This window comes from Martes martes (assembly GCF_963455335.1).
Source record: "Martes martes genome assembly, chromosome: 8".
NCBI classification, from domain to species: Eukaryota; Metazoa; Chordata; class Mammalia; order Carnivora; family Mustelidae; genus Martes; species Martes martes.
The window spans coordinates 113,061,634-113,087,959 of NC_137895.1; the positions used below are offsets into that span (position 1 = coordinate 113,061,634).

Sequence of the window (26,326 nt, forward strand, 5' to 3'; positions counted from 1 at the left end):
CCACCCCGCAATTCTCCCGCCGTCGCCTTTCGCAAAACCGGCGTGCGGGTGGAGATAGTTTGCCTGCACCTTCGCCTGTCAGAAAACGGCGCTGGGAGGGAGCGAGCGTCAGAAAGTGAGCGCGTGCCCGAGAGGGAGAGGAGGACGGAGGAGCCGGCTCCCGGCGTCCGAGCGCCCAGTCTGCCCAGTCCCGCCCGTCCGCCTCCGGGCCCGCAGAGGGTGGGGGCCGCGAGCAGCGAGGCCGGCGGGCGCCGGGGGTTGGCGGGACGCGCGCTCCGTGCCGGCGCCCGGCCTCGAGCCCGCGCTCCCCCCCCCCCGCGTGCCCGCGCCGCTGCGCGATGCAGTGTGGGGAATGGCTGGGGTTGGCTGAAGAGCGCACAGTGGAGTTTTAATGTCCGCCATGTTGGCCATGGCGTATTGAAGAGAGCGAGCGAGAGAGGAGCGGAGCGGCACAGCCTCCCACCCTCCCGGCTGGTGTTAGTGCCCGGACGGCGGGCTCTGCGCTCCGCCCCTCAAGTCCCCGGCAGCGGTCGGCGAGTGGGGACCGAACCCCCGGTTCTCCATGATCCCGCTGGCCGGGGCCGTTTCCCCAGAGCGGAGAGGTATCTGCTGCGCCTGAGATGAGTAAACTGTCGTTTCGGGCGCGGGCGCTAGACGCCTCGAAGCCGCTGCCGGTTTTCCGCTGTGAGGATCTGCCCGACCTGCACGAATACGCCTCGATAAACCGGGCCGTGCCGCAGATGCCCACCGGAATGGAGAAGGAAGAGGAGTCGGTACGTGTTAACTCCCCTGTCCGACCCAGCGCCAGGCCCCGCTCCCTCTGCTGCCTGCGGCGGCGGCGGAGCAGCCTACCCACACAAAATGGCCGCCATCTTCTCTTCGCCGCCGACCCTCAGTCGCCGGCCGGGCCTTTACCCCGCCTCCCCCAGCCTCGACCCCCGGCCGCCGCGGCCCGGCGGGGCCTCCTCTGAGGCCACCCGCCGACCCCGGCCACTTGTACCCGGGTCCCGCGGAGTTCGGGAGCCCGAAAGGCACAAAGGGGTCACGTGACGAAGCTGCCGGCAGCCATTTTGTGGTCTTAGTTCTTGGGTTGGGCCTTGTGCATCCGGAGAGGGGAACGGGCTGGGTGGCGGTGGGGGTGCGGCGAGCCGGGAGCCGCGGAGGACCCGCCTGCAGCCCTCTCCGCAGGCCGCTGGGTGGCGTTCTAAGGCCACCTCGGTCTTCGCGCGCTGCCGGCGCCGGGGAGCGCAGGTTCCGTGCACTGTGGGGGAATTTCACTTCCCGTTGGCCTGGAAAGGTGGCTGGGCTCAGTGGGGCCTGTAATGTTGACAGCACGTCTGTGAGGTTTATATTCCCTTCACCCCCTGCAGTAGAATGTCGAGGGTGCGGCGTGTTTGCCCGGATGACTGACTTTCATAGAAGATAAGACTTAATATCTATATCCTCTTTCTGGGACTTTTGCATTTAATCCTCCCCAGTTCTAATTAATCGGAGGGTAATAAACTATTCCTGACTTTTCTTTGATCTTTGAAACTATGTTGCAGATTTATTTTGGAGTACGTAGCTCTTCCTAAAGCCTGTAACTTTATTACTGCCTTTTTTTTTTTTTTTTAATAAAGTGTAAGTTCGCCTTCTTTCTGGTTTCTCAACATAGGGGAAGAAAAGACCCAATTTAAGAAGATGTTATATATCTAGATTTCGAAAGAGGGGGTCCTTCCTTATCGATAACCGAACTAAAGTTAAGTGAGTTCATTTACAGAAATCTTACCATTGAGATGTCTAAATCGGGTGGGTTTCCGTATTTAACTGTTTACACCTAGTAGACATTTTATCATAGCTGTGGCTTTACCTTGTTGAAGAAATTGGGTTCAGACACAAGGATAATAGAATCTTCCTCTCATTTCCCCCAGATCCTTGACAGTATAACTTGATGACTTCTAATCCTAAGGAATTGCATACCTTGGTTTTCAGGTACAGCCATTTAAACAGGGTGCAGTGTATTGCCAGTTCAAAGAAATCAAGGAGTCCCTGGATTTGTGTGCTACAGTTTTGTTGTGGAAAATTGTACTGTAATACTTCTGTTTGGTACTGTAAGAATTTTAAATGTAGAAATTGTGCTTTGTAATGTTGATTCTGAAAATAAAGCTATTTAAACTGTTTGGGTTGCTTAACCTTTTCAAGTAAAACAGTTGTGACAGTTAATATTACTTTTGAGAGTAGTGTTTTAAATCTAACTTTATAGATAAGCTAAATGATAAGTTTATGTAGTAGTTGAGATTGTCTAGTGTAGTACTGACTTTTCAGCCCTTTATCTATGAGACGGAACCTCTTCATTTATTTTACATGTATCAACTTTAGAGTAGACTTGGTGCCATTTGTTTATTTTTTAATAAGTGATTTGTTTTTAAAAATTAAAGTACTTGTGACTGCAGAATCTTGTCTTTTGGTTTTATTTTTGTTTCTGTTTATAAGTTTTACAGATAATACTTTCAAGTTGGGGTGCTGGTGTTACACTGCCTTGGAATTTAATTTATAGTTCTTGTTTTGCAGCCAGGGAAGGTGGGGAGAGCCTTGATAAAAGCAAAGTAGCACTACAGTACACTTTAGACATTTAGTTGAGTCTTGCTTCTGTGAATACTTTGAACAGTCCAAGAGGTACAACCTGAAATCAGAGCTGAGCTCAACTGAAGTATTAATACTTGTTAAATTTTACAGATAATTTTGTTCACAGAAATAATTTTGACATTTTATAGTGCAGTGGATATCATTAGTTAGTAACATGTGGAATCTATTTCTCAGGGACATCAGGGACTTTTTTCCTTCAGACTTCTTTTTCCATCATCTATTTAAATTTGGTTCAGTTTACATACAACCAGAACTATGACCAGTGAAACTTAGACCTCAGGAACAGATACCGAATTTAATAAAAGAATGTAAACAGTACCAGGTAAACTACTGCTGTACAGTCCTGTGGTTCATGCTGTCAGAAGTAGTAGCAGGCCATGTAAGTCAGACTATTAAAAGTAGCATGTTACATGCTATTGAAAATGTAGACTAAGCATAAATGTAGTTGAATTCTGAGCTAACCTTAGAAAAACAAAATTTCTTGATAATTTGCTGAAGCATGATATACTTCTTAAAAAGATGGATGGTTAAAACAGACTTTTGCCTTTGACTGACGCACTATTTATGGTGTCTCTTGGAGTGCTCTAGAACCTGAATGGAGGGTCTAGTTTAGAAGAAGTATAATGGTATGTCGATCATGAAAAATAGGGCAGACTTAAATGAGGATGGTTTTGTATACACCACTTGATTAAGAAAGCATTTCATGATCAAATGTATCTGCAAAATTGTCATGTAAACTGTGTCTGGTAATTTTTACCATATTTTGTTTCTGTGGTGAATAACAGAAATCCTAGGTCTTAACACTGAAAATAAAACTTATTAATGTACTCCCATTTAACCAATTTTAGTAATGTAAGCTGAACACATTGACTTAATTAGGCCTACCTCTTAATTTTTTTTTTCTGCCTCTTAATTTTTAAGAAACAATTTTAAGCAGAAATCCTCAATTCCCCACCCAAAAATGACTTAACTCAGTTTTAAAATTTATTTATTTTTATTACTGTAGGATTGAAAAATAACTCCAGATTGTAATAAATTGAAGGACTTGACTGAGTTTTAGACGTTTGGGGATTAAATGTTTGAATTGATACACTGTAATAAATTATAACTTGTCAAATCAAAAAATAACTTTTTTTTAAGTAGACTCCATGCCCAGGGCAGAGCCCAACATGGGGCTTAAGCTCAGGACCCTGAGACTGAGACCTGAGCTGATGTCAAGAGTCACCCAGGTGCCCCCGAGGCAATTTTCAAATAGGAAATCAAAAGACTGTCAGCTCTAAAATGAGATAAATGAGTCCCTTTGGGGGTTAAAAAAGACAAAAGTTTAAGCAAGTGGAGAGGGCAGATGTTTCACCATTATAGTACTTGAACATTTTTATTAAGATTATAATCTTAAATTTGAGATCATAACTTTGAAGTTAGGAATGTTCAAATACTGAGTTTAGTGCCATAGCTTCACCTTTAATTGAAAAGATGGCTTTTCCAAGATGTCAGTACTATTGATAGGTTTTTATTAAAGTTTATTTATGTTAGTCAAAATTGGAGCTTTACGTTAAATTATAATTTTCCCATATGGATACTTACCCTTTAGGAAAGACATACTGAAAACATGGATTTTAAAGTAATATTGAAACTCCAACAAATTGGAGCTACCTGGTTCCAGTAGTTTAACATATTCATTGGGATGTCTAGGGTGTTGTGGCTTCATTAGGAGTAGAGTTAACCTTTTTACTTCTATTACCTACTCTGGTTTGGGTAGGGTATGTGATGTAATTGACATATTAATGATATCACATTGATATTACTTTATACAGCCACCTTTGAGACTGTCAGAAGTAGGGTCTAGCCATTGCAATCCAACACCTTGTTTTAATAGGGTTCTAACCAGACAAAATGGTCTCCTACACCTGCTTTTCTCTCCTCTTATTGGTCCTGTATACAATGTTATTAAACCCAAGTTAAGGACCATTTATAGAGCGGGCAGGTTTTTTTTTTCATTTTTAATTAGGGGGAAATTGGAAATATGTACATCTCTTTGATATGAGGAAAAATAAGTGCTACATTTTCAAAACTTAAAGTAGTTTTCTATTTTATAAAAAAATTAAATCACTTTAAATGATCAGCTTAAAAGTTTGATTTCTCATTTTTTGAAAGAAACCAAGAATCTTTTTTTCTTTAAAATTTTATAAACTAAGAGCTTTTAGTCCTTGTATTTGATGCTGTAAAATTAATCTAGCTTTCTCACTTCTGTCTTGGAAGTGAAGAAAAATATGTGAAATCTCAGTTACTGTAGGAGCAAGGTTCAGTTTTTTTTCAAATGATTTGCATTAGAAAGAAATTGAGGTTTTTTTTGCATTAAGTAGTAAATAGTCTATTTAAAATCAAAGATAACTGAGAAGCAGTAGTAAAATTTAATTCTACCCTCCCAAGATTTTTTAATTTTTACATTTTATTTCTTTTTCTTTTTTAAGTGAGCTGTACACCAAACATGGGTCTTGAAATTATGACCCCAATATCAAGACTCAACTATGTCTCTACCAACTGAGCTAGCCAGGTGCCACTCCCTACCAAGATTTTTTTTTTAAGATTTTATTTATTTATTTGACAGAGATCACAAGTAGGCAGAGAGGAGGAAGCAGGCTCCCGCCGAGCAGAGAGCCCAATGCGGGGCTTGATCCCAGGACCCTGAGACCATGACCCAAGATGAAGGCAGAGACTTAACCCACTGAGCCACCCAGGTGCCCCCCTATCAAGATATTTTTAAGTAAAAGTTTCTAAGTCGGTGTTTTAAGGGTTAATGGAAATAATCTTGAAAGTTATGAATTCCCATAGTATGCACATACAATTTTGTGATGGTGTATTTTTTTAGGAGAAAAGTTCCTATTTGTCATCAGTTTCTCAAAGTATTGGTAATGAGGTGGAGCAGGAAGCTCAAGGTTAAGCATTACTTCTAGAAATTTCAAATGAAGTTATTTTGGTTTTATCAGTATGACAATTAGATAGACTTATTATTAGGAGAAGGATAATCGAAAAAAGCTAATAGGCAACTTAGGAAGAGACTGCCAAAGGAACCTCTTGAAAATTATAATTCCTAGGTGCCTAAAGAGCTCTTATTTCAGTGTACTATTTGATATCTAAAATTTTGGGTTAGAACCATTTGTACTTAGACTTCATTTTCTTATAAAACAGTAGTAATGAAAACTGACAGGCTTACGTATCTAATCATGTTTTGTGAATGCTTTGTGATCTGTAATGGAGTTTGTGCTGAACTGCCATTTCTTTTTCCTAATTAACAATACTTAATTAAAAGTACCACCTAAATGTAAGATAGCTTAAATTTTGTAAACAAGGAATAATAACCTGTGTTTACACGTTCATAGATTTGTGATTAGGTTGAATATTAAACCAACACCCCTAAAAACGAGGTTTTAGTTTTATATTTTGCATTCATTTTGCATCGTGGTATGTGGTAGTAGTAAAGTTAAACAGATGAAAGATTAATGTGTGTATGTACGTACACAGCTAATGACAAGTTTTGTTTGTATATATAAAAATGTGGAGTGTGACTATATGATTCAGTTTTCCTGAAAAGTTAGGGGTATTTGTTATAAGCAGTTGATTAAAACAGTGAGTTTAAAGTAAAAGATGGCTTTATAAAAGGAGCAGTAATACCATAGAATGATGGCATAGTTTGTAATTCTGCTTCTTAAGAGAATCAGCAAGGAAAAGAGAATTTTATATTGTAATTTGGGAATAAAATGAGTTGTGAGTTTTTAGGTGCAAAAGTATGAAAATATGAAATACTTCTAAAGACAGGGATTAGAGTATGTCTTTTACATTTTAAAGTAAACTTTTGAATCCTTAAGGTGTGATTTATGTTAGTATTTTATAATACCTTTTCTGTAAGAATATATCATTGGGAAATCAATGAGAAAAATGATTCAAATGTTTTCAATAAATTGCTAAAACTACTTTCCATCAGTTACTTGAAGCTAACTGTGTTGTCTCAAGCACATTTACAAATTGGGGCAAGTCTTTCCTAATCAAGTTTATGTAACTTAAAGCCTGTGATTACAGGTAGTGAGTTTGAGCTATTATAGTTATTTTAAACATAATGGAGACCCAACTTTGTTCCTTTAAATGTATATGAAGTGAATTTCATCCACCAGCTTCCTAGTAATAGGTGGATGAAAACAAAGACTTGTTGTAATTAAGTGTACTATGACCCATTATTTGAATTGTAGCTGTGATGATTGGAAGTATAATCAGTTCTTCAAAAGATAAAACTCTTCCTCAATTATTTGTTGTTGAAGAAGTTATCTTTGAAAATTTGGTTCAGTTTCAGTTATACTTGGTGGCATTGTTTGCTGAATTTTGCAACATATTAAAGCACATCATTTTGTTTGAATTTATTTCAGTATAGCAAGTTCTGGCTGAAGAAATAGAACGTGGCCTTAGAGTGAATCCAGGGGCAAAGATAATGTGAGGTTTAAAACATTCTGTGGATGGGCAGACAGCCTCTCTGCTGTCCTGCCTGCTGCTTCCTGCCGTGTATTCAATAAACTTCTATCTCCTTTAAAAATAAAATAAAGCATCCTGTTGATGATTTAATACAGTCTCAAATCTTTTTATATATTGGGATGAATTATTTTCATAATTGTGAAATCACAAGTAGCAGTCGTATATTCTCTGAGAAAATGTAGTTTGGCTTTTGTGGCCTTTGACAAATCACTTAACCTTATTGAGTGAACTTTGGTCTCTTATGTGTCTGTGGTCTTCTGATTTACTCTTACGAGGTAGCTCCAAGGAGTGAATAAGGCAGGGTATGTAAAAATGCTGTGTAGATGACTTTTGTTATTACCAAGTACTAATTGAATGTTTAGAATGGCCTTTTTCTTGATTCTGAAGAACAGCTACATTTACACAATCCCTTGTGTTTGGGGATTATCTGATGTGAACACATTATTAGATGTGTTCTTTTGCTTGTTCAGTTATATATAGTTGCAAAAACGGTGTCTTTAAATTTAGGTAATAATTGGGAAAATCAGCCTTAGACCCAAGGCTTCATTCAGGTTCCAACAGTTGAGTGCATGCATGTACACACCCGAGTATTGAGGTTTTCATAACTGCAAAATGAAGCAAGGCTATGATAATTTCCTGTTGTAATGAGTATATTATGTTACCAATAAATTCAAGTCTGTTTCCAGATGTGCTTTATGTGGTTATAGAAAAGTCATTCAATCTTGAATTAGTTAATGATTTTATTTGCATATTATATAAACATAATTTACACTGAAATAAAGGTAGTCTGGGTGCATGGATAGTTTCATTTTAATCTAGGAAGGCTCACAAGTTATAAGGGATTTAAAGAATCTAAGTGGGTGCTGTAGTCACAATGCTTTTATTGTTATGAGAATTCAAAATTGGAGCCAGAATCTTATAGTGATGGTTGCAAATTTGTGTTTTACCTGTGATGTAATGGAAGGTGAAGGGAAACAAAATATAAATATGGCTATTTGGAAGTCTAAAGCAAGAACGTGATCATTATTCTAATAGATAAGTGGAAGTATTTGAGGTGAGGTATCTTTGTTGTACAAAGACTGAGAAAATGAAGATAAATCCATTTTCATTCACTTTTGTAGCAAATATTTGTTGTGCATTTGCTTTGAGGCAAGGACTGTTACAGGCCCTGTGGATATGACGGTGAACAAACAAGGTTCATTTTTTCATGAATCTTACGTCCTAGAATATAGTAAGCTCTATTGGAGCCAGAATTTTTGTCTAGCTTTATTTAACTGATGTGTTTTCAGCACCCAGAATAGTGCCTGGCATGTAATAAGGGTTTGATTTGTAGCTTGTAGCTACAAATCAATCAACCTTGTAGAACAAGCTAATTTCAGGTGGAAGGAGGAAGATTGAGTTTTCTTTGCATATATTGTCAAGGAACACGGATCTGGAACTTGAATGGTGGGAATGAGCCAACCTTGTGAAGATCTGGATGAAGAACATTCCAGGCACAGAGACCCATAGATGCAGAAAGCCTGAGGTAGGAATAGAAGTCCAATATGACGAGAGCAAAGTGAAAAAAGGGTAGGGTAGTATGAGACTGAGGACCAAGGTTAGTCAGGAGTCCATATTTGGTTAGGTATTATAGGCTACTACATGAAGTTTGTATTGTTTTGAAATGAAGTAAGCAATTAGAGCGTTTCAGGCAAAGGAGTGACATGATATGAATTGTGTCTTTTCAAGATTATTCTTGCCACCATGTGGGAGAATGAGCCATATTGGCAGGAATGAGAGTTGATGGTGACTTTAACTAGAGTGGTGATAGTGGAGATGAAGAGAAATGGATAGATTTGAGGTATATTTTGAAGGTAGAGCCAGCAAAACTTGCTGGTGAATCTGAATGTACTAGATGGAGAGAGAGAATCAAGGATTAACTCCTGATTTTTACCTTGAGCACCTGGATAGGTAGATGATTGGGCCACTTACTGAGATAGGGAAAATTGGAGGAGGGAGGATACTGAAAGAATGGACGTGTTTGGTTTGAAGTGCCTCTTGTCCATAACTAACTGGCTCTGTAAGAACATAGTGCATTAGAACAGTCTGCACTACAGCTGTAAAATTTAGAAGTCATGGGTTGGTACTATAAACTTGAAAGTCTTTGGGAGATAGATGGTTTTTAAAGCTGTGCCTTGGGGCTTGGCTAGAGGAGTAGCTAATAGAGAAGTAGGAAGAAAACAAGGATCAAAGCGTCTCAAAAAAGAGGGACATTGGTTAACTATGTCCACTGAGAAGATGAGTAAGGGGAGGGTGATTGTTTAATCGGATGTGTGCCATTGGCCCATTTTGGTGGAGTAATGGGAAGGAAAACCCAGTGAGAATAGAAGAAATGATGAAAGATAAAAGAGTCATGGCAAGTATAGATGACTCTTCGCAATAGTTCTGCTATGAAAAGAAGCAAAAAAAGTAGGAAAGTGGCTGGAGTGGGCTAGGGAGCAACAAATGATTTCTTTTAAAAATGAGTCACAATAGGGTGCGTGGGTCGCTCAGTCTGTTAAGCGTCCAACTCATGATTTTGGCTCAGGTCACGATTTCGGGATTGTGAAATCGAACCCCACATCACGCTCCAGGCTCCAGAGTCTGCTTGAGATTCTCTCTCTCTCGTCCTTCTGCCCCTCCCTGTGTGTGCACATGAGTTTTCCCTCTCTTTCTCTCTAACATAAATTAATTTTTTAAAAAATCAGTCACAAATTTCCAGCAGGCACAAAGGAAGGATAGGACAGAAATGAGGGAAGCAGAGACAGCCCTTGGTTTCTCTGTCTCTACCCGGAGAGTTTACAGGCTGTAAGCAGAGGTAGGGGAGATCCCAAAAAGACCGTGACAGGAGCCTCCTTGAGTTGAAGAGAGAAAATTCAGAGTTTGGGAATGCTGAAGTGACTTTAGGGCGGGATATCAGACATGCACAAAGTTGCAGAGATCCCCTTGAGTGTGGCTAAAAACTGATCAGAGCCTATCTGTGAGGAAACTAAAGAGGCTGAGGGAAAAGCAGTTGGAAAGAACTCGGAGGGACAGTACAGGGAGCTCACATAGGGCGAGGAGTATGTTGTGTCTTCAATAGCCAGAGCAGAAAGACATCCTAATACACAGGTTGTCAGATAAAAGATCTCAAAAGAGTTACTTCTTTACTAGTAGGCCCCAATTAGCTTTAAAGACTTTTCTGGATACAGCCTAACAAAGATTAAACAGTATTTTCAAAAGGATCAAACTAATTTTGGAGGATTTCACTATGTCCCAGAAAAAGCCCAGAAATGTTCAAAGGAATACTAAAAGGTCATACAACATAAAACTTAGTTTTTGGCATCCATTAAAAACTTACCAGGCATGCAAGAAATGGGAAAATACGACCAACAACCAAGGGAAAAAAATAACAGAAAAAGACAGAAATAACCCAGGTAATAGAATTAGTAGATAAAAATGTTAAAGTAGGTATTAGACTTAGTTGTAATGATGTTGTCAAAAAGGTTAAAATCATCCTATCCCCTCTTCTGCTCGGCACTTTGTTTTCTAAAACTATTTCCTTCAAACTGTCTCTCCTGGATCAATTTCACGGTGGGGATTGGTCATTAATTAGAACAGTTGGTCATTAATTAGAGTACTTCTTCCTCTTTAAAAGTAAGAAGGCAGATAGATATGTGATGGGGAAATGCGCATCCGTTATTGGGATTGACAGTGAGAGAATGAGGTAATTCATCCTATGATTCTGTTTTCTCTGTGAAGTATGAGGTGAGGTCATCACCTCAGAGTAGTGGGGGGGACCTTGAGAGAGACGAAGGTATGTGTAGGAAAGCTAATTTACTAGAGGAATGTGGTATGATTGAAGGACTAGCTGACAGCTCAGTGTTTGTGATCATTTTGAGTGAGACCAGTCAGCTCACTTGAGCAATTGAATGCAAGCATTAAACTTGAGTTCAAGCACCAACTAGGTAATACAGTAGGAGTTTTTCTAGGGTGAAGGTTTGCCCAGCATGGGCAGAGGAAGGAGAGAGGAATGAGAGGTAGATCATCATGATAAATCATGGAATCTAAGCTGGTTGGAGAGGGAAAGGACATCAGGTAGCTGATAAATAGTGGGAGAGTGGTAGGAGTCACTGAAATAAAAGGCTCTGTGGGAGGGACGTGCTAGATTGGGTGAAACTAAGTCAGGAGAGGGTGGTGGTTAAAAAGTGAGATGCTTGATTTTTAGATGTCAGAGGTGGCACAATTACCAGTGAAGGCAGGAGCTAGAGTATAATCACAAGTGGTGCCCAAGGTGGAATAGAGAAAAAGATTAATGTGGGTGAGGTCATGATGGCAGAAGAGTGTTAGTAGTTGAGAAGAAGACTGGGAGCTCTGTGACTTGACCAAGAGAGTGTGTAAGTCCCCTTTGGGAAGAATGATGGTGTGAATTTCAGAGGGGTTATGATTTTCAAAAGGACAGTGAAGACAAAATGGTATGGGATTGGCAGTGAAAAGCAAGGAGGATGAATAGTTAACCCACCTCTAAGTACGTGGGTTATATATGTTTACGCTATACTGGGGTCAGTTAAGTGTGTAATAACATGTCAAAAGAAAAGTACACATCTTAATTAAAAATACTTTATTACTGGGGGACTTGTGTGGCTCAGTTGGTTACACATCTGACTCTTAATCTCAGCCTCAGGTCTTGATCTCAGGGCCATGAGTTTAATCCCCCCCAAAATACTTTATTGATGAAAACCATCATTCAGGCTTTCAGTGAGTTGTAACCACTCATCACAGATCACCATTAACAAGTATAATAATGAAAAAATTTGAAATACTGTGAGAATTATCACACTGTGACACAAAGATACAAAATAAGCAAACGTAGTTGGAAAAATGAGGCCTATATGCTTGATCTATTCAGGGTTGCCACAAACCTTCAATTTGTAAAAACTGTGAAGCTCTATGTAAACATCTTTACAGTGAAGGATTTTGGTACAGTATGCTTATTGAGGATCCAGTAAGTGGACCTTTGGGGTTCTTACTGAGCATCTGAGAACTTTCCTTTCTCATCAGTGGTTCTCCACGGGGACTGTAGTATTCTCTTCATCCTCAGGACATTCTGAAAAATTATGGGGATGCCTTTGATAGTCACAATTTTAGGGAAATGCTTTTGGGGTCAAGAACATTGTGAGTTCCACTGTGCGAAGGGTAGCCCTGCAATGCAAAGAATTGCCCTTACGATTTTGACTATCCCCCAGAATATCCTAACATGTTAAATTTCCATTTGTAAATTATCTGAGTCTAGGACCTAATTTCATTTTACATGTAAAGTGTTTTTTGTGCAGTATATTTATTTTTATATTTATTTTTATATATTTACACATGTATTAACATTTCTAGGATTGCTGTTAGTATATAAAGTTATATATATATATATAAAGTAGGAAAATGTTATATTTCATTTAGAACTTTTGTAGAGGTTGTTACCATTTTGGAAATAACTTCGTCAACATCATTTTTGGGATTTGAGTCAACAGACCTAAAGCATAACGTCTGTTCTTTTTTAACGGTTACGTTCACAGTGATTCTTTGTAGACATGTAGCATCTGTGATGGCTTCATTTTGTCTTCCTAGGTAATACCCCAAGTATTTACATGTTGTAGTACATACTTTATTGTAAGTTACTTTCCTTTTATTCTCCTTTGTTTTGCAGTTATGTTCTTGGATTGAATATTCTTTTTAAAATACATAAAATAGAATAGTAAAAGAATTTTAAAAGGAGCAGTAGGTCTGATAGGGTTGAAAATACCTTCTCAACTGGTCTCAAAACATGAGGTGTGTGATTAGGTTTTAGTTAAAGTTCTGGTTGTGCAATTAACCCCAAGTCTGATGATTGAGATCCTATGTAAAGTATAGGATCGTGGCTTACATATAGTAAGTGCTCAGATCTTTTTAACTTACTATTTTAGCTTCACTTTTAGTCCATGAAGGATTTTTAGTCCTTGAAGGATAGAAACATGTTTTTTAGGTTGTTTTTAAAAATTTCAGCAAATTTCCATTATAACATTATTTTTGTTTATGGAGTATTTTGGTAGTGAGTATGGATTTTGATACACCTGTAGCTGTATTTATGACAGAATGTGAAATACTAAGCAGGGTAGCAAAAAAACGTGGCCTTAAGTAGACAAGTGTGTCAGCCACATGGATTGTCTTCTCATCTTAAATGCATGATTGGTTTCCTAGTGAATGCTAAAATGTATAAAATGTGTTTTGAAGAATTCATCAGGTGAAAAAGTTTTCTGCACTTTTTAATAGGTTCTGTACGCTTCAGTGATTTATAGTTTTTAAGGCTGTTCCTTCACACAAATCTACACATTTGAATCTATAAATTCCTGTTAAAAGGTTAGGACAGCCTCTTAGTCTAAAAGATTTATAATTGCTTCTTACTCGATCTCCCTACTCTGGTTTTCAAATTTATAACCCCCTCTCAAAGTTGTCAGGGAGATCTTTTTAAAATTTGAATTTGGTTGTTGCTCGATACCTAAAATCCATAAATTGTTCCTTTTTCTGATAGAATAAAATGCACAAACTCCGTAACAGGGTTTCCTGGGCCCTGATGATCTGACCTCTTTTTCTAGTCTTTTCCCTTTCCCCTGCTTACATTCTGTAGTATTTATTTATTGCTGTATAATCATTCCTAAATTTAGTAGCTTAAAACAACAAACACTTACTATCTTGCGCAGTTTCTGAGGGCTAGGAATTACCAAGTCCAGTAAATGTAGGAGGGACCACACAAGGCTGTGAATGCCAGGGGATGGGGATCATTGGAGGCAGGCTACCACAGTAGCCACATGCGAATACTCACTCTCTCTTTCAAAGCCTCCACAGGTCTCATCCCATTATAGTATCAGCTTATAGTCCAGAATCTCATGCAAATCAGTTTCAGATATATTCATGCTGCTCAGATGTAGTTCCTTAGGTACAGCTTCTCAAATTTCTCTCAATCTGTTAAGCTAAAGAGAAATGTCTGCCCCCTCCCTCACATACCCAAAACACTACACTGGGTAAGGCTTAGGATAATAAAGCATTCCGCATTCAAACCAGGAGGCAGAAGGTGGAGCGTGGTAGACACAAGAAGGTTCCTGGTCCAAAGCATTTTTGAAATCCAGTTACACAGTTACAGTAGTTCCTTGGTTGGATGTCAGTTCTTGAGTATAATTTATATAAGACCCTCAGCTTTGCCCTTTGGGCATTTGGTTCTGCCCTCTTCTCACTCCTTTTTTATGAAAGGTAGAATGTGTTTGTTACTGAGTTTTCTTAGCTTGCTTCCTGACAACATTCTGGGACTCTGAAGATCTTTTTTCATTCTGTATTGTCTCGTCTATTGTTCAGGTTGGCTGTGTTTCAGAATATGTAATTCTTTTTAAAAGTTTGTAAGTCTTCTGTGTATTTTATTGGAATCTATTTTATTAGTTGAATGCCACACGCATACTTGTCCAGATAAACCTTTTACTATCCTGAGCTGCTGCTGAGAGACCACACCATTAAGCCTCCTTTTAAAAAAAAAAAAAAAAAAGCCTTTTTGTTTGAGAGAATCTGAAGTGAGTAGTTCTCTTTACCAGGCCTTTTATCTGGAACAGTATTTGATCTTTCTGAGGTTTTTAACAAAAGATTTATAGTCACTCCCTCCATTTAGTTTTAGACCACATTTTTCTGTTAGTGCTGTGGATTTGATCTTGGCTTAGAGTCCATTTCTAAATTTCAGTGTTTGCATCCTGGAGAAACTGCGCGTTTTCAAAACCATCAAGTCCTGGCTTTTTAACAGTTCTTCATTCAGTTTATTTTTTGTCATTTTTTTTACTGTATAAAGCAGAAAAACAAGTCAGTACTTTCAGCTCTCAGTTTAAAATCTCCTTAGGTAAATCACCTGCTTTATTAGGTAAATTTTTCTACTTTCACATAACTAAAGGTAACAGTGTTACTAAATTTCCTGCCCTCATCTGCAGAAATCATTCCTTTTCTTAAAGGAAACACCATGAAGCTTTTATTAACAGCTTCTTCACTAATACTGTCCTTATAGGCCGTGGTCTAGTTCCAAAGCCATTCTAACATTTTCAGTTTTTGTTATATAGTGAGGACCCAATATCAACATATGTGTTGGTTATTTGTGACTGCATAACTAACTACTTATCCAAACCCTAGCAGCTTAAAACAGTCTGACCTACCTTTTCTCAGGATTAGCAATCTAGGAGTTGCTTTTTTATGTTATTCTGGCTGGGTATCTACAGAAAGCTGTTGAGGGTTGCAGTCATCTCAACTGGAAATTCTGCTTCCAGGCTCACTTATGTTGGCGGGAGCCTTCTGTTCCTCATCACATGGGCCAGATACTACCTGTATGTTCTCACAACTTGACATCTGGCTTCCCCAGAGCAGATGATGCAATAGAAAGAGTGTGCTTATGTCAGAAAGTGCCTAAAACAGAAGCTGCAGTCTTTTTATAACCTTATCTTGGAAGTGATACACCGTCATCTCTGCTCTATGCTACCAGAAACCTCTGCTCAATAAACTAAAGTGCTTATTGTTCTTAATACTCTCTTAGTTGCTTAGCTATGCCTTTGCTTACACTGTTCCTCTTTTCTTTCCATGGGTTCACTCAACAAACTCCTGTTTGCTATCAGCTTTGATGAAGCCTTTCTTGACACACCTCCCAAGCCCTGTCATACAAAACCTGAACTTGTGGAAAATAAATTCACTTATCGTTTTTTCTTATACTGAAAGCCCTTTGAACACAGAAATAAAGTTGTATCTTAAACACTTAATATCGTTCTGACACAAATAATGTTTGTGTTCTGAGAAGATCTAGGTATTTCACGATTTTTTTGTGTTCTAAAATGATAATCAGATATCTGTTTTAACTATCTGTGCTTTTGGAGTGAGGAATGAAGTCGGGTTTAAGCTATAATTTTTGTGTATTTTTGTCAGATTAGGAAGAACATGAGACATTCTAATAATTACACCAAAAGTTTAAGCCAGAGAAAATGTCATGACCTTTCCAAAACTATGTGTTGTGAAACACTGTGCTAAAAGTACTTATTTTATATTGTGTCGATTTATCAACTATTTGTAAGCTTATACTTACAGAGTATAATGATAAATATTATGGGCTCTGTAGACATGTCTACATGTTCCGTTGAGGGCTTATAATTCATGTGGTAAATAAACTCTAATCTGAGGCAGTCGTTTTAAGTCCTTGTTTTGATGATCAGAAATACCTATTTTTACTCTGGGTAGTTTATCACTCAGAATCTAATAAAACTGTGGAAACTAACTTCTGACATTAAGTTCCTAAAATGTCATTTTTCCCCCATTGGAAGTAAATATGAGTAAAATCAAGTAAGATCAAAATCAATCATTTTACTCTAATTCAGTGTTTACATTGAAATGCCTTTTCTCTGATCTAAAAGTATTCTTGCAAACCAAGATTTTGGCTGCAAATACCACTTTATTACCTTCTTTGAAGTTTCCTTTTTCTCTCCCATAGTGATATCTTGAACTGTATACAAATTCTGTATGAATTTTTTGCCCATAGTGAATTTTTCCTTTGCAATGCAATTCTAATAAAATAAGAGCAGTCTTTTTTTTTTTTTTTTGATATATCGGTAAACATCATAGAATCAGTCCCACAAAAGTGTGTTTTTTCATCTTGAGTTTTTCTGTCACTATCTAAAAACATCTATTTAATTCTTTTGTTGTTCAAACTTCTGTGTTGTGATTTTGTAGAATACACTGTAGAAATTCCTCCTAACTTCTGTAGTAATGAAACATTTTCTTGGTATTTGTTTGAAGATTTGACGGAGAAAAGAAATGTTTGATAGGATTAACATTCTCCGGTGGTCTTTATATTTTTAGGATTGGGTTTTTTCATATGAAATTTCTCAGTTGAACCTCGGTTTTTGTTCATATCTAGAAATATTAGGAAGAATTCATAATACTTTGCATCACTTGGAAGAAACCAATTAAATAACTATAATGTCTCTTTAATTCCGCCCAGCTATCTTAAGTCCTTCCTGGAATAAATCTTAAGTTTGAATAAAAAAGATCTGTAATTTCTAAGAAAGTGGCATGAAACAAGATAACCATTCATTCCTAGTATATATGCATCTTCTAAACATATTACTGGGGCCTGTTGGAGAGGCATCCTTAACAATGTCAATATGTTATGCTACCCATAACATCTTGATGTTATGCTGTCCTTTCACTAAGTTTAATGCACTCAGATTTACTGTGAATTACAGTGGAGAAGTTAGAGAATGGGGATGAAAGGTCACATGGGCTAGCAAGAGCATAAAATACCCTGAATAAAAATTCTTAAGTAGTTCACATGTTATCATCTCCATTGCTACTTCCCTAATTCAAAGTACTGTCATCTCTTGCCCAGATTTAAGTACCTTCCTAACAAGTCTTCCCAAGACTGCAGTTCCTGCCTCCCCCAGTATTAAAACCAATGGTCCTTTGGTAACTGAGATCTCATTGTGTCACTTTCTGCTGAAAACCTATAAAGAGGTCCCATTGCTCTTAAAGTGACATGTATATTAGGCCTTCTGTAATCTGGCCCCTGCCTGCTTTTAGTTCCTCCAAAGCCTTCCAGGTCCCACCATCCACAGGATCATTTCTCATTTATTGCCATGTACTGATTCATTATTTCTGTACAGATTGGCTTAGTAGTCTCCCACAGATCCTCACATCACAGCTCTACGTCACTCCCTTAGTTATCTTATCTACCTATTAGGGTAGATCTGTTACATGCTCCCATAACATAACTTTTTTAGCAATTACTGTTATAAATTTCCATTTCATTTGTGTGGTCATTTAATTAATCTTTACATACGACTCTTAGTTCCAAGTACCTTTAGCATTGGAACTTAATGCCTTCATTATTTGTTGCATGAAAGGCTGGATTGGCCTATTAATTTATTTATGTGTTTCTAATTCAATCTATCCCAGAATTGGTGTTTAGAGATGAACAGCATAAGTCCCGTTGTAATTTAGAATTACATGAGAGTAATGATGTTTCCATCAAATTTTCCTGCTGTATGGTTACTATGTGATTAGACAAGTCATATAACTACTAGACCTCACTTTTATCATTTGTAGAAGGAACTAGAACTAGTTGATCTGTAAGCTTGCTCTGACTCAGATGTCCAGTGATGTTAATGGTTTCACCTTCGTCATCAGGAGAAAGATTGATTTTTTTTTTTAAGATTTTATTGATTTATTTGAGAGCGCGAGCATGAATGCACAGGTCGTGGGAGGGGCAGAGAGAGAGGGCAAACAGACTCCCCACCGAGTGCAGAGCCCAGCATGGGCCAGGACCCTGAGATCATGACCTGAGGCCAAGTCAGATGCTTAACCAGCTGAGCCACCCAGGTGCCCCCAGAGATTGATTTCTAACTTCATTGTCCATTGGGTTGATTTGGAGGTTCTGTTCTATGTGACCCCACTCTGACAGAGCAGCCTCTATCCTGAACTTTGCTGGACACTGTAATAGAGGAAAGAACTCTGAAAGATCTCTTATCTTGTGTCAGTTATTCAAATGCTCTGGCCAGAAATTACATGTCACCTAGGCTCACAGCTCATTGGTCATAATGAGCCACATGGTTGCACCTAACTAACTATGAAGGGACCAAGAGATACAATCCTACCATATGACCAGAAGGCAAAGAAAAAAAATGATTTGGCAAACAACACTAATGACAGATCTGCCCTTCTGGTCAACCAAAGATTTGAATCACTGTCTTTACCACAAAGTATACTCATCTACTCCACAGTGAACCCATCCCCAAAGTCCCAGCTAAACAGCATCAAGCTTGAAGTATTAGGAATTCCAGGTGATACACATAATTCTCTACATTGGTTTGGATCTATTTCCTCCTGATCTGGAGATCTGTGAATGAAAATACATCTCTGCCCCTGCTGTACACATACCCCATATACATCAGAAAAACAGGGCCATGATAACCACAATAAACACTCCCATTTGGATACTAGAAAATTGAGAGAAACCCAGCACTCCTTAATCCATAGCAACTCAAAAATCCCACCAGGCTGACTTTATAAGGGTCCCCTTCCCCTGGCTATGCGGAATATTTTTGTTTATATACTAGATCTCTCCTGGAGGGTCTCCTCAGTCCATTGTTTTTTGTGGTTTTTGACATTCTTTCATTCTCCATGGTCTTCCTTCACCTCATCTGAAGTAGATATTGGAAAATAAGCCCTTTGGGGAGCTAATGCAAGTGTACTTTTAAATCACATTTTAATCTCAGCTTTTGATTTTTGATTGTCAGCAGCACAACTCGGTAGGCTTCTAATGTGTTTCCATTTAGTTCTGTATGCCAGTAGCCTGTATTTATAGTTCTTTATCAGATGTCAGTCTCCTAATTGCTAGTAGCATAAACCTATTAACTTTTGCTGGAAAGCTACACTCTAAGTGTCTACTCTCTTTTTCCTGTGAGCATTATGTTCAGCTGAAAGCAAGAATGCAGTTTTAATTGTGTCTCTGCTTTTGAGACTCTAATCCATTCAGATGTTTTATTGTAAGTATCATGGCTGTACTCTGATTTAAGCCTTGCCCTCGAGGTTGATTACTCTTCCTTTGTTAGCCAAAGGCCTTCTTAATTTTTACACTACACTTACAGCTTGGGTTGAGAAGCATTCTTAAAATGCTACAAGTCGCTGAATATTTGCACTCTTCATTCCTGCTTACCAACTGATCAGTTTTAAAAATTTGTTTCTTATAATACTAAACACACAGCAACCCAACACAACATTTTAATGTTTAGGGTTTTTTTAGCCTCTTCTAGAGCTACAGGTTTATTAAGTACATTATTTGCTTCTTAAGCTATCATAATAGACTGTTACCAAGTATTTTGTGCTGCCTAATATGGATTTCTAGCCTTCCATCCTCTGAGAAGTTTCCTTGCTGCTTGGCCCCCAAATTAATGGCATATATTTTCGCCTTTGTGTTATAACAGTATCCCATTTCTGGAACCAGTTTATGTCATTCAGGATCAACTAGGTTATGATGTAATAACAAACAAGCTTAAAAGTTTATTTCTTTTTTTTTTTTTTTTTAAGATTTTATTTATTTATTTGACAGAGATCACAAGTAGGCAGAGAGGCAGACAGAGACAGAGAGAAGGAAACAGGCTACCCACCGAGCAGAGAGCCCGATACGGGGCTCAATCCCAGGACCCTGGGATCATGACCCGAGCCGAAGGCAGAGGCCCCAACCCACTGAGCCACCCAGGTGCCCCTAAAAGTTTATTTCTTATATTATGTAACATTTTCTCATGGATCAGCTGGGGAACCAGGCATATGTAGCAGTCAAGTATGGTGGCAGGTGGGAGGACATTTCAGATCCTCACCATCAGTTAAATACTCTGGCCTAGAAATAATAAGTTGCTTTGATTCACAACTCATTGACCAGGATTAGTCACCTAGCCCCACCAGCCACAGAGCCAGAAAATGCAGTATTATTGTGTGTCTGGAAGCCAGCCAGGAATAATTTGATGAACAAAACCAAAGGCTATCTATTATACTTTCAGTATTTATCTTTGTGTACTGGAGGAAGAAAATGAAGAAGGGGATATTTGAGGACATTTGTGGAGACAGATAAAAAGTACACCTTCAGGGGCACCTGGGGGACTCAGTCAGTTAAGCAGCTGACTCTTGGTTTTGGCTCAGGTCATGATTTCAGGGTTCTGGGGTCAAGCCCCAGGTTAGGCTCCATGCTCAGCAGGGAGTCTGCTTAAGATTCTTTCCCTCTGCCCCTCCCCCTACTTGCTCATTCTCTCTAAAATACATAAATAAATCTTTTGTTTTTTTTAGGTAGTACCTTCAGTAAGCTATGTTTTATCTCTTCTGAACTTAAGATTTTTAACCTATCCTTCACTCCATTTAAATAGTAAATTTTGCATTCTGACCATGGTTTGGTCAAATTATAAGTATTTTACTTACCTAAGATGTTTATTTTGGTCGTCATCATCAGATTGGAAAAAATATAAATATAAATTCCTAAATAAGTACAGGTGTCTACTACCATTTATTACTGGAAAATTAATTCGCCTTTATGGGGTTAAAAAAATGGCAGTGTCTGCCACAGTTTACTTCTTGAAAATGAGGTCATGGAAGTATATGACTTACTCTTGTTTAGGTGTAGAATAATCAGACTTTCATTCTGATCAAATTTAATGCAGCTCCTGAAATGATACAAACTTTTTAGCATGATTTATATAATACTTTTGTAGGAAACTTGTCTTAAATATTATTGGAAGCTTTATTTAGTTATTTCATCTTTTTCTGCTATGAAATAAGAGAATTTGTATAATGTTTCTAGGAGCCTAAAGACCTTTGCAAGAAAGAATATAATTTTCCTTCTCTTATGGCTATAAATACCAACTAAATAGAGATAACAATTAAATGTGTTAGAATTAAATCTAAAACTGCTCTAGGTATGTTATTCAAGTTTTGCAACCTTTTGCCCTTTCTCCCCAAATAAAAGTTCTGCATATTTCTCTCATTTCCATGAAACCAGATTTATTTTAGGTAGCATTGCATTCATTAGTTTAAAAATGTTCCAGTGAGTTATCTCACATCCATTGTGGGGTGAAGTGTATGGTAAAAATAATCTTTGAAAAGAATTACTCCCATTAATTTAACTTGATCAGGAAAGCTGGGAGGACAGGGTTTCCTTACGACTGCAGTTCATGTTTCTTTTTTCCTTTTGTACTTTAAAATGTCTAGAGAGACCTCATTCTTCTGCAAAAGCTGAAAAAGTGAGTGTGGTAACTATAGTATGGTGCCTGAACTTTGTCATTTAAAGAACATTGTCATGTAAGTTCTACAGTGAATGAGATTTGACTGTCTTCAGAGGTTAAAATTGTTTTAACAGTGACAGTTTGCCAATAAAAATCAACTGGAGTTTTAAAATATCCTCATTTAGGGCACTGGGGTAGCTCAGTAGGTTAAGCATCAGACTCTTGATTTCAGCTCAGGTCATGAGTTCAAAGCCTGACTTAGGGCTCCACGCTGGGCTTGGAGCCTACTAAAATAAAATAAAATATCCTCATTTATAGGATTAATAGGAGACAGGCTATCATTAAGAAAACATAAGGTAAATTTGGATTTAGTCTTATTAATTTGTTGATCCAAATATAGCTATTAAAGTAATTTCTACTAATAATGTAGGCCATAATCTATTGAAATTTGCTATTATAATAATAATACACCACCACTTAATAGACATAATCTCACTCTTCAGTGCAGTCTTTATAAGTTAGGTAACATTTTCTGCCCTTTACTAATAAGGAAAAAAGGCTGACTTGGTGTCATTATTTATATTACGAAAAGCTAATAAAAATGTGTGCTAGGTGTATGCTAGGAGGTTACCTGCATTTCTTGTCTCATTTAACCTTCATAATAGCAGTTACCTCATTTTACTAATATGAAAATGTAGGTTTAGGGAAGTTAAGTCACAATTAGTAACTGTCACAATTGGGATTCTGTTCAGGTTTTTGACATCAAAATGTGTGGTTTTAGAAAGTATGCCTTGTATATCTTCCTGTTTGATAGAGTATTCTAATAAATACAAAAATCGGAAATTTTATTTCCATACAGTGTTTTATAACTTACAAGAAGATAATTTGTGGCACAAAATAGCATTAAACTAATTAGAATAATTTGAGATTATAAAATATTTATTTTTATCTAACAATGTGTTAGTTTAAATAAAGGGGGAGTTTTAAGTTTGAGGAAGTAAAGAATACAGACATATAATTAAACAAGAAAGCTTTGAGGCTATCAGAGCTCCTTTTATTTTTAGCCACTACAGAAGACGCAACTTTAGAAATTACACTGGGGGTTTTGTGGTTTTGGTGAAACCAAGGGACTTGGTGTTAAGGGAGAAAATTTTGTGTATTTAGTTTAGTGTATCATGAACTATGATTTCTTCCTGTATTAGCCATGTTATAATGTTTTCCACAGTTACCTTAAACATGGACAAATCTTAGCTTTCATGCGAACCCTGAAAATTTATATTTTTGATGGGTAATACAAAATATTAATAAGAACAGTGTAACAGCTAAGTCTCAATTGGTACCTTGACTGGTGGGAAAATAAAATAGATAAATCTGTTATTTTTGATGAAGGAACAGGTAATGGTCAAATTTAATCTAACTTGAGACTGTTTCAATCTGTTATTATGTAGATCCTTATCTCTCCAGGGTGGTAAATCATTTAGTATTCTTTTGACTTCTTTTATGGCAGATTATATAATTGTACCTAAATAAAGTACTTTAAAGCCAAAATGAATTCCTTCCCAATTTGCTTTTAATTCAAAGCTGATTCTCTTCTCAGAGGGGAAACTCCTATTACTACTATTTCCGTGAAAAGATGATTTTGTTTCCACATTTGGTAAATGTGGTGTCAGATGTATAGTAAGTGAAGTCTTCGAAGTTCAGAAGAAGTAGTACAAATTTTGATGTAATTCTACTGTCTAATTCAGCAAGATAAAACAAAACAATACTGAATAAAAGGAAACAAACTTTACTCTTTACTGTAGACCTCTGTATCTGTAGGAATGATAGATGACTAAAAGTAGTTAATTACACAGGAAACATATGTATGTAGTCTTGGTTCTCCTAAGACTTAATCTTCCAGAACTCCATTCTTCATATCCACAGTGCCTGGGTATTACTAGAGTTAACCTTTTTGAGCAATGATTTAGTAAAGCATTCCAAGAGAATCCTGTAAGAGAAGTTAGGAAATTGCTGTTGCTTTCTCAGGTTACCTGGTTATAACTTTCCACTAATCCTTGAAGCCATAATGTTGTTCTTCATCTCTTCAGCTGTTAAAAATCCTTTCTGCTTCTCTCTTAGTATTGAGTCCTCCCTTGAATACCAACCAGAACTCAGCCATACATGGGGAAGGCAAAAGAAGACAAGAAGGCGGAATTAAGCCACAGTAGAAAGACCATAGGGTTCTGCAGTCAGACCTCAATCCAAATCCTACTTCTACCACTTCGGGCAAGTGACTTAATCTTACTGAGCTTCACTTTCCCTGTAAAATAGGTATAATAATATATCTTAAGAATGAAGATGACGTATCTAATATAGGGTCTGAACATAGAGATACAATTTTATATAATAAACTTACTTCCCTCTTCTCTCATTTTTACCATGTAAGTAATAAAGCATGGTTGCTTTCATGTCTGTCAGTGACCCACCTTACTACAACCCAACTGCTGAATCTTCAAAAGTAAACAGCAGAAATAACTATATCAATATCAGGATTTTCCAAACTTTGCATAAGAGTCAGATAATATTTTAAGCTTTGCAGGCCTTACAGTCTGTCACAACTGCTCAGCTCTGCTATTGTAGGGCATAAGCAGTATGGACAATATGTAAATGAGTGTGGCTATGTTCTACTAAAACTGTTTACAAAAACAGATGGAGAGCTGGATTTGCCCATTCCCCCTGTTATAATTTGCCAACTACTAATCTGTATTACTGTCCATCAAGCAGAGTTCTGTTGTCAGATTTTGTAGTCTAAAAACAGCCCCCCGATTTAAAAATAAACTTACTGAAAAATACCTCAGTATGATGTTGAACAGTGGAGTCATAAGGTTATGTTTCCCAAAATTGATAGACTTATTTTAGAAGAGAATGGTTTTTATATGCCTTGGTTTAACATTATAACTTTAATGCTTATCTTTAGTCCTGAAAATTAAAAGCCGGGTCCCACCAAACATTTAGATGAATCACACTAACAGTGGTCAGTGAATAGTTAGGACATGTTGACTTCTATATTACTGATTTGGAAAATCATGGTGCATTTTAATACGTGCAAAATCTGTGAGGATTCTTCTGTAAAGAAACTGTTCGACATTGCTTATCTGTCTGTGCATTTCCCAAAATTAATCCCAGAACTCTTCATATAACAATGATAACTCGAGAACAACTATTCAGAAGACAGTATTCTGGTAATGTCTAGTTTAGATAAGGAAATACAGAGCCAGAAAACTTTCACTGACTTACGGATCAGAGATTGTGCAGTTACTTGGTAGTAATTCTGGAAGAAGTACTTCCGTCTCTTCCTCTTACTTTCAGGGAGACTTTATTTCCTTAAAAAAAAAAAAAAAAAAAAACCTATTTGGAAATAATTTCAAGCTTACAAAAAGTTTGCAGGAAAAAGAGTAGTATACCCATATATAACTATTGTTGATATTTTGCCCAATTTGCTTTATTGTTGGTTTTTTTTCAAACTTATACATAGACACATGTAAACAAACACATATTTTTCCAAACCATTTAAGAGTAAGTTGCTTACATCATGGCGTTTTATTCCTAAATATTTCAGTGGAGTTTAATCTTTTACGATGCAGACAGTTTTTGAAGATTACATTCCCTTTGATTTTTTTCTTAATAGAGGATCCCATTTTGAGTTTGATGTTTTCCCAAGTAGATTCAAGTTTTGCACTCCCAGGTAGAATTTTACATAAAGGATGTTGTAGTCCCGTAGTATCACATCCTGAGACACATAATTTATCTGCCCCTGATTGGTAACGTTAGTTTTGATAACCCAGTCAAGGTATGGGCCAGTTTCTCCACTATGTAGTTACTAGTTTTCCCTTGGAACTAATAAGCAATCTATGGGGAATCTACATCCTTTTGAGAATTAATACAGTGAAGTTGTTAAGAGTTCATGCTAGGAACATCCGGGTGAAACAGACATCTGCCTTCAGCTCAGGTCATAATTTCTGGGTCCTGGGATTGAGTCTGTTTGCCCCTCTCCCCACTTGCCCTCTCTCTTTTTCTCTCTCTGTCTCTCAAATCTTAGAAAAGAGAGAGTTCATTCTAGAGCCACAGCTGGGTTTGAATCCAGCTAATTATATGAACTTAGGCAAGTTTTGTGATATGTGAAATAGGGATGATAGTTCCCACGTCTTTCTACAATATATATATGTAATATAGAGAGAATATATATTGTTATGAGCTTTTAATGAAGTAAGATATATGAAGCTTAGGCCTGGCATTGATAAGTGCTCCATATATGTTAGCTATTACTATTTCAGTTCTGGAAAGGTGAATTAACAGACATAGTAATAAAGCCTAAAGCTTTATAACCCAAAGTTAAAAAT

General features: G+C 37.6%; 1 protein-coding gene across 2 annotated transcripts in view; it reads left to right on the top strand.

Annotated features, from left to right (window-relative positions):
* Nucleotides 1-321: 321 nt before the first annotated feature.
* EPC1 (enhancer of polycomb homolog 1) overlaps nt 322-26,326 on the top strand; it is a 65,752-nt gene continuing 39,747 nt past the window's right edge. For both annotated transcript variants that reach the window (XM_080810997.1, XM_080810998.1), the window contains exon 1: nt 322-773. In XM_080810997.1, the coding sequence (XP_080667123.1) occupies nt 621-773 (153 nt within the window). In that variant the 5' untranslated portion in view covers nt 322-620. The remainder of the gene's footprint in view (nt 774-26,326) is intronic.